Genomic DNA, 12,186 nt, shown 5'->3' on the forward strand with positions numbered 1-12,186 from the left:
TCTGTCTGTCTCTCTCTCTCTCAAAACAAACAAACAAACAAAAAAATATTAAAAAAATAAAGTCATAAAATTAAATAACTGACCTTCAGATCTCAGCAGCACTGGCAAGATTTCAAGTATCCTATAACCACTTGGTCTGGCAGTTACTGTATTGTACAATGCAGATATGGGGTATTTACTTTACCTTAGGAAGTTCTATTGGCACAGTGATCTACATCTTATGTTTCTATAATTTTTCGTTGTAAATACTTCATTTTCTGCTTTTCTGAATTAATTTCTTTCTATGGATTTCATCAAGTAATAAATAGACTTCAATTAGCATGGTTACTGTGGAGACTAAATAGGCAAATATATGTAAGTCTGAAAGGGCACAATCACATTTTATACAAATTTGACTTTCTTTTTTTTCCCCGAACCTCAGGTGCAAAGGGTGAGTTAATGATCCCTTTGTTCATGATGCTTTTGCATTATTTCTCCACGAAATACATTCAGTTATTCTTGATGTCAGGGGAAAATTGGTTTATAAAAGTCCATGAACTGATTAACACCATTGTAATCTTAGTTGCTTGATATCCAAGTCTAGGGGGGACCAGAGAGCAGGAGGGGACTGAGGCTTCAGAGAGCTGCCATGGATACTGGAGAACCATTGCTAGGGCATACAGCAAGAAAAACGAAATCTGAGAAATTCCGCAGTGTTCGTCTACAGGTGGAAAACAAACCCTATGTGTGTCATGAGTCAGGAAGCACTCTGTTCTGGAATCAGGAAGGGAACTGAAGAATTCTGAATGCCATAGGCTACTGAATGCACACAACACAATCTTTATCATGTTCTGATTTGTAAGAGATCTGTATTTTGACCTTTATTTTCAATCACAGCTATAATCTGACATTTGACCCTGGGATAGGAGTGACCTCTTACACCCTGTTCTTAGAGTGCACCACTTGTGGTTTGTTGGACTAGGGGGTCACACCCAGGTGAAGGTCTGGGGCTTCCTGACAGGTGAGTCTGGAAATTGTGCACAGTACGGGATCTCATGACTTCTTTCTCCATCCTCAGCTTTGCCTGCTTAGTGCTTGGACTGTCTGTGAGTGAGAACCCAGAGAAAGATACCTGGCAACTGACTTGTCGACAATGCAGGCACCGGTGAGTCGGGACTGCATCTTTCTGCTGAAATTACACCCTAGTGCCATATGATGGGCAGTGTTTCCTATTGGCATGCATGTTGCAAGCGGAATCGGGTGATGTTGAGGCATCTGTGCTCTAATTTCCCCAGCATTCTGGGATAGTTATTATCCATCAGGAACTTATCGATAATGAATTCCCTTCTTAACATTATGCAAATTTATGAGAGCTTCCATTAAGCTTGTGTATTTACAGAAGAGATAAGAGAAGTCTTCCTTCTCTCATCCAGCCCATGGCCCCAGTGACAGATAATTCACTCATTAACCATATTTTTTGATGGAATAGGCTTAGGATGGTGGTGATTGAAAGTGCTAGAGAAGAGCGAGAAGAATATAGTCCTATAGGGAGGTGGGTGTTTCAGCATGTGACTATAATTAATCCAGTGTTACAAGACCTGGTGTGAGTCTTGTTCAGTGTTGAGAGGAACAGGATAGAGGTTTAGAAAGACTGAAGAATCAGTTTTTTTTTCCTCCATCTTATTGCATTGTATTCTATTGTACTTTCTCATACAGTTATTAGAATTTACACTTCTGAAAAAATTTTAAAAATATAACTAAACCACCACTATCATGCTTGTCCCCAATCACACATTTTTACCTCTTAGTAATCAACCTTTCATCCATATTTGACAACTGGAAAGAATTTGGAAGGAGGAGTATTTTCTTAATTGCACTACACACACCTAAAGGAGAGAGAGTATAGTAGGTAGAATAAAATTAGGTTCCTGAATAAATTTCTGAAAAACTTGTTTGGATAGACCCAAACAAGTCATGAGGTTTCCATTATCCTTTAGCATGGAGACAAGTAAAGATACAAGAGAAACAGTGATAACTGGTGTCTGAGGTCCCAGAAAAGATTGGGATTGGGAGTCCTCGTGGCATAGGACTGGTCAGGGCAAGACTGTCCTCAGCACAGCCATTTCAGAGGACCCTGGCTCATGCTGCTTGTGTTAGGAACACTTCAGTTCTGTAGCATGAAGAGAGCCATCTATGAATCTTGTTCAGTTCTGAGGAATGCTGATGATTCCTTCAAGCTTTTCTGACATTTTAGTGATCCATAATGTCTTATATTTAGTGCAGGGTTGCTAGACAGGAAACGCTCCCTACATATATGCCTTGGATCCTTCAACATTCATAACATGTGAATAAACCACTTTGTAGATGGGGGACAAGAAGTTTATATAGAGAATAAATTAAGCCAATGATTATGGTTTAAAAGCAGCACACCATAGTTATTATTTGTCTTTTGATGAATCTGTAGAGTTACTTGAAATTAATAGGGAAGAGAGTTTTAGTTATGAATTTTTATGTTTATTTTTTGAGAGAGAGAGAGAGAACAAGTTGGGGAGATGCAGAGAGAGAGAGAGAGAGAGAGAGAGAGAGAGAGAGAGAGAGAATCCCAAGAATTGCAGAGCCTGATGTGGGGCTTGATCTCATGACTGTGAGATAATGACCTGAGCTGAAATCAAGAATTGGTCACTTAACTGACTGAGCCACCCAGGTGCCCCTCAGGCAAATACTTTATAATCACCTGTCAGAAAGTTCTAATCACCAGGTTATTGAGACACATCCAGGTTGTATGACACCACACTTCATGCGATTTTCTTTAATAAAGTATTATGAAGTCAGAGTGTGTAGATCTCTGTAAACATATCCAAAAGCTCCGCACTGACAGTGAACTGACGGGACCCCCCAAAATATATATTGATCTTTCTACACACCCAGCTCCTCTACCTCCTTCCTCAGTGCTGTCATCTCAACCCTCCTACTCTGACATCGGTAGGGAGTGCTCTGTCTAAACCAGAATATCCATGATGTTTCAGGAATCAGTGACATTTGAAGATATAGCTGTAGACTTCACCAAGGAAGAGTGGGCCCTGCTGAGCGCATCCCAGAGAAAGCTGTTCAGAGATGTGATGCTGGAAAGTATCAATCATCTGATCTTTCTGGGTGAGTCTGCCAACACGTATGTTTGCATCCATCCATTCACTCATTGAGTAAATATCTAGAACAGCTCCCCATATCCCACTCCAAATGCTGCCCTGATTCTTTCGTAACTCATAACTATGTAAAAGGAAGATGTTTCTTCACCTTGTACTTTTTGGCATCACTAGATTGCAATCTTGACCACAAGTTCATATCTTTCTTGGTACTCAGTCTCCAGCATTCAAAATGGAACTGGAAATTCACTGGATATTTTAATTCATAAGTTGATTAAACATTTGAAAAATAATGACTGTTTTAGTCATTATGTGGAATAATGAGACCAGAGTTGTGAAAATAACATAATTTTGATTATTCTTGTGGCTCTTATATTTATTGGATGTGTTTGAAAATAATTTTTAACCCACTGTGGAGATATTGATTCTCTCCCATTTGGAGAAGACTGAGGATTCTGCATTCTTTCTCTGAACTTGTGGGCGGGTATCAGCATCTAGCATGTTCCATTGTTTTTGCCTCCAGCCTGGATTTCCTCCTGGTCTGATGAAGGACCTTCAGTGTGGTTTCTGTTGAAGGTGTCATTACAGCTGACCTTCCATCATCTCTTCATTCGTCCTTGGTAAATCCTGCCCTGGACTTGGTTATAGCAAAGATTAATATGCACAGAACTCAAAATCCATATACTTCCCCTTCCTCCCACCACCCCCCAACAGAGAATAATAGCTCCCAAAGATCCTTCCGGTTGGAGCAAGAAGGAGAGCTGCAGAGTGAAGGAACTGGGTTTCTCCAAGAGCACAGTCCAGGTGAGCAGCAGGGACCTGTGGGTCAGGAGGAGCAGGTGCCTACTGTGAGTGTGTCCTTTAGAAATACCCACTGAAGATTCTGTCCAGTGAGTGATACTTTCTAAAACAAAAGTGAGGACATTGGGGCAAAATTCCTCATGTGGTTTCAATCCTTGCATAAATCAATCACAATGCATGTGTCCTCTTCCCCCTGTCTTTCTCTTTAGGGAAAAGGATATTCATGCAATTACTGCAGTGAAACATTGGTGTAGCGGTCCTGATCCTCCTATTTAAAGATTTTTGCAACCATTTGCTGACCCAACATCTTTCCACCACTTTACATCTTTCGCATAATCAATCCTCATTTTTTTCTTTTTTTTATTAGTATGAAATTTCTTGTCAGATTGGTTTCCATACAACACCCAGTGCTCATCCCAACAGGTGCCCTCCTCAATGGCCATCACCCACCCTCCCCTCCCTCCCACCCTCTATCAACCCTCAGTTTGTTCTCAGTATTTAAGAGTCTTTTATGGTTTGGCTCCCTCCCTCTCTAACTTTTTTTTCCTTCCCCTCCCCCATGGTCTTCTGTTAAGTTTCTCAGGATCCACATAAGAGTGAAAACGTATGGTATCTGTCTTTCTCTGTATGGCTTATTTCACTTAGCATAACATTCTCCAGTTCCATCCACGTTGCTACAAAAGGCCATATTTCATTCTTTCTCATTGCCACGAAGTATTCCATTGTGTATATAAACCACAACTTCTTTATCCATTCATCAGTTGATGGACATTTAGGTTCTTTCCATAATTTGGCTATTGTTGAGAGTGCTGCTATAAACATTGGAGTACAAGTGCCCCTATGCATCAGTACTCCTGTATCCCTTAGGTAAATTCCTAGCAGTGCTATTGCTGGGTCATAAGGTAGATCTATTTTTTAATTTTTTGAGGAACCTCCACACTGTTTTCCAGAGTGGCTGCACGAGTTTGCATTCCCACCAACAGTGCAAGAGGGTTCCCATTTCTCCACATCCTCGCCAGCATCTATAGTCTCCTGATTTGTTCATTTTAGCCATGCTGGCGTGAGGTGGTATCTGAGTGTGGTTTTGATTTGTATTTCCCTGACGAGGGGCGACTTTGAGCATCTTTTCATGTGCCTGTTGGCCATCTGGATGTCTTCTTTAGAGAAGTATCTATTCATGTTTTCTGCCCATTTCTTCACTGGATTATTTGCTTTTCGGGTGTGGAGTTTGGTGAGTTCTTTATAGATTTTGGATACTAGTCCTTTGTCTGATATGTCATTTGTAAATATCTTTTCCCATTCCGTCGGTTGCCTTTAAGTTTTGTTGATTGTTTCCTTTGCAGTGCAGAAGATTTTTATCTTCATGAGGTCCCAATAGTTCATTTTTGCTTTTAATTCCCTTGACTTTGAAGATGTGTCAAGTAAGAAATTGCTACAGCTGAGGTCAGAGATGTTTTTTCCTGCTTTCTCCTCTAGGGTTTTGATGGTTTCCTGACTCACATTCAGGTCCTTTATCCATTTTGAGTTTATTTTTGTGAATGGTGTAAGATAGTGGTCTAGTTTCATGCTTCTGCATGTTGCTGTCCAGTTCTCCCAGCACCATTTGTTAAAGAGACTGTCTTTTCTCCATTGGATATTCTTTCCTGCTTTGTCAAAGATTAGTTGGCCATACGTTTGTGGGTCCAATTCTGGAGTCTCTATTCTATTCCATTGGTCTATGTGTCTGTTTTTGTGCCAATACCATGCTGTTTTGATGACTACAGCTTTGTAATAGAGGCTAATGTCTGGGATTGTGATGCCTCCTGCTTTGGTCTTCTTCCTCAATATTACTTTGGCTATTTGGGGGTTTTAGTGGTTCCATACAAATTTTAGAATTGCTTGTTCTAGCTTCGAGAAGAATGCTGGTGCAATTTTGATTGGGATTGCATTGAATGTGTAGATAGCTTTGGGTAGTATTGACATTTTAACAATATTTATTCTTCCAATCCATGAGCATGGAATGTTTTTCCATTTCTTTATATCTTCAATTTCCTTCATAAGCTGTCTATAGTTTTCAGCATACAGATCTTTTACATCTTTGGTTAGATTTATTCCTAGGTATTTTATGCTTCTTGGTGCAATTGTGAGTGGGATCAGTTTCTTTTTCTGTTGCTTCATTATTAGTATATAAGAATGCAACCTATTTCTGTACATTGATTTTGTATCCTGCGACTTTGCTGAATTCATGTATCAGTTCTAGCAGACTTTTGGTGGAGTCTATCAGGTTTTCCATGTATAATATCATGTCATCTGCGAAAAGTGAAAGCTTGACTTCATCTTTGCCAGTTTTGATGCCTTTGATTTCCTTTTGTTGTCTGATTGCTGATGCTAGCACTTCCAACACTATGTTAAACAACAGTGGTGAGAGCGGACATCCCTGTCGTGTTCCTGATCTCAGGGGGAAAGCTCTCAGTTTTTCCCCATTGAGGATGATATTAGCTGTGGGCTTTTCATAAATGGCTTTTATGATGTTTAATTATGTTCCTTCTATCCTGACTTTATTGAGGGTTTTTATTAAGAAAGGATGATGAATTTTGTCAAATGCTTTTTCTGCATCAATTGACAGGATCATATGGTTTTCTTTTATTAATGTGATGTATCACGTTGATTGATTTGCAAATGTTGAACCAGTCCTACATCCCAGGAATGAATCCCACTTGATCAAGGTGAAGAATTCTTTTTATATGCTGTTGAATTCGATTTGCTAGTATCTTGTTGAGAATTTTTGCACCCATATTCATCAGGGATATTGGCCTGTAGTTCTCTTTTTTTGCTGAGTCTCTGTCTGGTTTAAGAATCAAAGTAATGCTAGAGAACGAGTCTGGAAGTTTTCCTTCCCTTTCTGGTTTTTGGAACAGCTTGAGAAGGATAGGTATTATCTCTGCTTTAAATGTCTGGTAGAATTCCCCAGGGAAGCCATCTCATCCTGGACTCTTATTTGTTGAGAGATTTTTGATAACTGATTCAATTTCTTCACTGGTTATGGGTCTGTTAAAGCTTTCCAATTTTTCCTGTTTGAGTTTTGAAAGTGTGTGAGTGCTTAGGAATTTGTCCATTTCTTCCAGGCTGTCCAGTTTGTTGGCATATATTTTTTTTACAGTATTCCCTGATAATTGCTTGTATTTCTGAGGGATTGGTTGTAATAACTCCATGTTCACTCATGATTTATCTATTTGGGTCATCTCCCTTTTCTTTTTGAGAAGCCTGGCTAGAGGTTTGTCAATTTTGTTTATTTTTTCAAAAAACCAACTCTTGGTTTCATTGATATGCTCTACAGTTTTTTTAGATTCTATATTGTTTATTTCTGCTCTGATCTTTATTATTTCTCTTCTTCTGCTGGGTTTGGGGTGTCTTTGCTGTTCTGCTTCTAGTTCCTTTAGGTGTGCTGTTAGATTTTGTATTTGGGATTTTTCTTGTTTCTTGAGATAGGCCTGGATTGCAATGTATTTTCCTCTCAGGACTGCCTTCGCTGCATCCCAAAGCGTTTGGATTGTTGCATTTTCATTTTCATTTGTTTCCATATATTTTTTAATTTCTTCTCTAATTGCCTGGTTGACCCATTCATTCTTTAGTAGGGTGTTCTTTAACCTCCATGCTTTTGGAGGTTTTCCAGACTTTTTCCTGTGGTTGATTTCAAGCTTCATAGCATTGTGGTCCGAAAGTATGCATGGTATAATTTCAATTCTTGTATACTTATGAAGGGCTGTTTTGTGACCCAGTATGTGATCCATCTTGGAGAATGTTCCATGTGCACTTGAGAAGAAAGTATATTCTGTTGCTTTGGGATGTAGAGTTCTAAATATATCAGTCAAGTCCATCTGATCCAATGTATCATTCAGGGCCCTTGTTTCTTTATTGATCCTGTGTCTAGATGATATATCCATTGTTGTAAGTGGAGTATTAAAGTCCCTTGAAATTACCACATTCTTAGCTTATGATTGTTTTATATATTTGGGGGCTCCCGTATTCGGCACATAGACATTTATGATTGTTATCTCTTCCTGATGGATAATCCCCATAATTATTATATAAAGCCCTTCTTCATCTCTTGTTATAGCCTTTAATTTAAAGTCTAGTTTGTCTGATATAAGTATGGCTACTCCAGCTTTCTTTTGATTTCCAGTAGCATGATAGGTAGTTCTCCATCCCCTCACTTTCCATCTGAAGGTGTCCTCAGGTCTAAAATGAGTCTCTTATAGACAGCAAATAGATGGGTCTTGTTTTTTTATCCATTCTGATACCCTATGTCTTTTGGTTGGCACATTTATTCCATTTACATTCAGTGTTATTATTGAAAGATATGGGTTTAGAGTCATCGTGATGTCTATAGGTTTCATGCTTGTAGTGATGTCTCTGGTAGTTTGTGGTCCTTGCAACATTTCACTCACAGAATCCCCCTTAGGATCTCTTGTAGGGCTGGTTTAGTGGTGATGAATTCCATCAGTTTTTGTTTGGGAAGACCTTTATCTCTCCTTCTATTCTGAATGACAGACTTGCTGGATAAAGGAATCTGGCTGCTTTTTCTTTTTTCTATGCATCACATTGAAGATTTTCTGCCACTCCTTTCTGGCCTGCCAAGTTTCAATAGATAGGTCTTCCACTAGTCTTATGGGTCTCCCTTTGTAGGTTAGAGCTTGTTTATCCCTAGCCGCTTTCAGAATTGTTTCTTTATCCTCGTATTTTTCCAGTTTCACTATGATATGTCGTGCAGAAGATCTATTCAAGTTTCGTCTGAAGGGAGTTCTCTGTGCCTCTTGGATTTCAATGCGTTTTTCCTTCCCCAGATCAGGGAAGTTCTCAGCTATGGTTTGTTCAAGTACACCTTCAGCCCCTTTCTCTCTCTCTTCCTCCTCTGGAATTCCTATTATACGGATATTGTTCCATTTGATTGCATCACTTAGTTCTCTAATTCTCCCCTCTTACTCCTGAATTTTTTTATCTCTGTTTTCTCAACTTCCTCTTTTTCCATAATTTTATATTCTAATTCACCTATTCTCTCCTCTGCCTCTTCAATCTGTGCTGTGGTCGCCTCCATTTTATTTTGCACCTCATTTATAGCATTTTTTAGCTCCTCATGACTAGTTTTTAGTCCCTTGACCTCTGTAGCAATAGATTCTCTGCTGTCGTCTATGCTGTTTTCAAGCCCAGTGATTAATTTTATGACTATTATTCTAATTCTCATTCTGTTATATTGCTTAAATCGGTTTTGATAAATTCGTTAGCTGTTGCTACTTTCTGGAGTTTCTTTTGAGGAGAGTTCTTCCGTTTCATCATTTTGGGTAGTCCCTGCAGTGGCTCCAAACTGCAGGGCACTTCTCCTGTGCTATCCTGAGTAACTTGTGTTGGTGGGTAGGACCACAGTCAGACCTGATGTCTCCTCTCAACCCACCACTGGGGCCACAGTCAGACTGGCATGTACCTTATCTTCCCTTCTCCCAGCGGCAGGACTCACTGTGGAGTGTTGTGGTCCATGTCTGGGCTCTTTGCACACTGCCAGGCTTATGGTGCTTCTTCAATGGGATCTGGCATACTAGCCAGGGTGGATGATCCGCAAGGTGCACAGGGGCGAGAGGGGCAGGCTTAGCTCGCTTTGCCATTGGTGGTCCCCTTTGGGAGGAGCCCTGCAGCACCAGGAGGGAGGCAGAGCCATCAGAGGGATGGATCCACAGAAGCACAGCTTTGGGCGTTTGCATGGTGTAAGCAAGTTTGGTGACAGGAACTGGTTCCCTTTGGGATTTTGGCTGGGGGATGGGAGAGGGAGATGGCACTGGCCAGTGCCTTTGTTTCCCACCGATCTGAGTTCTGTCTTCCTGGGCTCAACAACTCTCCCTCCAGGTGTCCTCTTGCCCTCCCCACTCTCCGAGCAGAGCTGTTGACTTTTAACATTCCAGATGTTAAGTCCCACTGGCTGTTAGAACTCACTCTGTCTGGCCCCTCTGCTTTTGCAAGCCAGACTTGGGGGCTCTGCCTTGCTGGGCGAGCTGCCCCTCCACTGCCCCATCTCCCTCCCACAGGTCCGTGTAGTGCTCACCACCTCTCCACCCTTCCTACCCTCTTCTGTGGGCCTCTTGTCCACGCTTGGCTCTGGAGAGTGCATTTTGCTAGTCTTCTGGTGGTTTTCTGGGTTATTTAGGCAGATGTGGGTGGAATCTGAGTGATCAGCAGGATGCAGTGAGCCCAGTGTCCTCCTATGCTGCCATCTTCCTAATTTTCCCAATCCTCATTTTTTTCTAACTGACAATGAACTTTAAAATGTTTCTATGACCTAGAGTATTCATTTGGCACACTTTCCCAGCTGAGTGTCAATTTCTGAAAGATACTCATCTGGACTTTGGTGATTTTCTACATTTTTATTCCACTAATGCCATTCTAACAATTTATATTTTTTCAATTATTCTAGACATGGAAAGTCTCCACAAAAAACAAAAAATGATATTAACACGACATATCCACAAGAAGGGCATGGCCCTGACTGTGCCAAAGGTAAGTTTCATGGGGATAGTCCCTAGACATCCAAACTAAAGGCCTAAATGTAATGAGATAAGTTGATAATTGAGCACAATTGCCTGCATGTAATTAAGTTAGGATTAAGCTCTTTCCGGGCAAAAAGTTTTGGGTAGTTTTAAATCAGTGAAGAAATTAACATGAGTTCAAATGAATGAATAATAACCTGAGATCTTAAAAAAAAAAAAAAAAGAGGGAAAGAGACAATTGCATAAACATTGCTTATTACCTCATATTTGAAATATATATACTCTTCAAAGTTAATCTGATAACTCTGAGGTTGGGATACTAAAAAAGAGAAAATAATGGTGCCTACAGGGGAGTAGCAACATGTGTATGCAACTAACATTGAAAATATTTTAATAGGATGCTATTATTATTTGCTACTCTAGAATTTATAGGTAGAAAAATAAATGTATGCATGTATGTGGGCAAGCCATTAACCAACTTTTGTCTTCTACCCAAAGCATAAATCTCTTGCTCCAGAGAATCCTATTGAATGCACTGATTTGGGTGATGCATTTACTCAGAGATCTGCATTGACTCAACATTTATTAATTCACCTCAGGAGGAAACATTACATCAGCAAACAGTGTCGAAAATCACTTAGTGAACAATCATCCCTTACTCGACATAACCAAATTCACACACAAGGCAAATTATATAAATGTCATGTGTGTGGGAAAGCCTTTAGTAATTGCTTTTGCCTTAGGAGACATGAGATGATCCACACTGGAGAGAAACCATTTAAATGCCATCTTTGTGGGAAAGGCTTTGTGCAAAGCTCTGACCTTAGAAACCACAACCAAACACACACAGGGGAGCGGCCATATGAATGCCATGTGTGTGGGAAAGCTTTTCGTCAGAATTCGTACCTGAGACAGCATGAGAATATTCACACAAGAAAGAAATCATACGAATGCCATCTATGTAAGAAAGCTTTCAGTCACAGATCCTACCTTAGAAAACACGAGAGAATTCATTCTGGAGAGAAATGTTTCCAATGTCATGAATGTAAGAAAACGTTTAGTCAGAGCTCTGGCCTTAGCCAGCACAAGAGAATCCACACTGGAGATAAACCACATGTGTGTCTTCTGTGTGGGAAAGCCTTCATTCAAGGTTCAGAACTCAGACGGCACGAGAGAACACACACAGGGGAGAAGCCATATGAATGTCACCAGTGTGGGAATGCCTTCAGTCAATATTCTAACCTTCGACGACACAAGAGAACGCACACTGGAGAGCAACCATATGCATGTCAGCTATGTGGGAAAGCCTTCAGCCATTATTCTTCCCTTAGACGACATGAGGGAACCCATCCCCGTGGAGAAAATCATGAGTGCCCTCAGTAAGTATTCCGACCTGAGACGACACGGTTTTACAGATGCAATGAATGTGGAAGAAGTGTCAGTCACAGCTTTCACAGTGACACTCACCACAGGATGCACATATTGAAGAAACGGCCTGCAGTCAATATGGGAAATGCTTCAGTCCTCATACTCCTCCCTCAAGAAATGTATTTGCATTTGGAAGTGAATTCATATGTATGCCGTCCACATGGCAAAGCCTTTAGTCACTGGTCTGACCTTAGATAACACAGCAGAACTTATGCTGTAAGTATAATGACACAGATGTTTCCAGCAAAGCGCTCAACTTGAAAGATACTAGAGCACTTACCGGGAATTCTTGTCAAACATGAGCAAACTCCACACGGGAGAAC

At 40.4% G+C, this 12,186-nt stretch overlaps 1 protein-coding gene across 1 annotated transcript; it reads left to right on the plus strand.

The window, feature by feature from the left end:
- The first annotated feature begins 2,996 nt into the window (after window positions 1-2,996).
- On the plus strand, window positions 2,997-11,818 carry LOC122217285 (zinc finger protein 705A-like). The gene is made up of 5 exons (XM_042934090.1): window positions 2,997-3,132; window positions 3,837-3,970; window positions 9,402-9,466; window positions 11,035-11,327; window positions 11,574-11,818. The coding sequence occupies exons 1-5, from the start codon at window positions 2,997-2,999 to the stop codon at window positions 11,816-11,818; spliced, it is 873 nt and encodes a 290-aa protein (XP_042790024.1).
- Window positions 11,819-12,186: the final 368 nt, after the last annotated feature.

The sequence above is a fragment of the Panthera leo genome, chromosome B1 (assembly GCF_018350215.1).
Source record: "Panthera leo isolate Ple1 chromosome B1, P.leo_Ple1_pat1.1, whole genome shotgun sequence".
NCBI classification, from domain to species: Eukaryota; Metazoa; Chordata; class Mammalia; order Carnivora; family Felidae; genus Panthera; species Panthera leo.

Bases quoted from the DNA above. Each gene is read 5' to 3' on its own strand.
- LOC122217285 (XM_042934090.1), top strand. From the start codon at position 2,997: ATGTTTCAGGAATCAGTGACATTTGAAGATATAGCTGTAGACTTCACC. The intron at 3,133-3,836 runs GTGAGTCTGCCA...ACCCCCCAACAG, and splicing joins CAATCATCTGATCTTTCTGG to AGAATAATAGCTCCCAAAGA. The intron at 9,467-11,034 runs GTGCTTCTTCAA...AATTCACCTCAG, and splicing joins TGCACACTGCCAGGCTTATG to GAGGAAACATTACATCAGCA.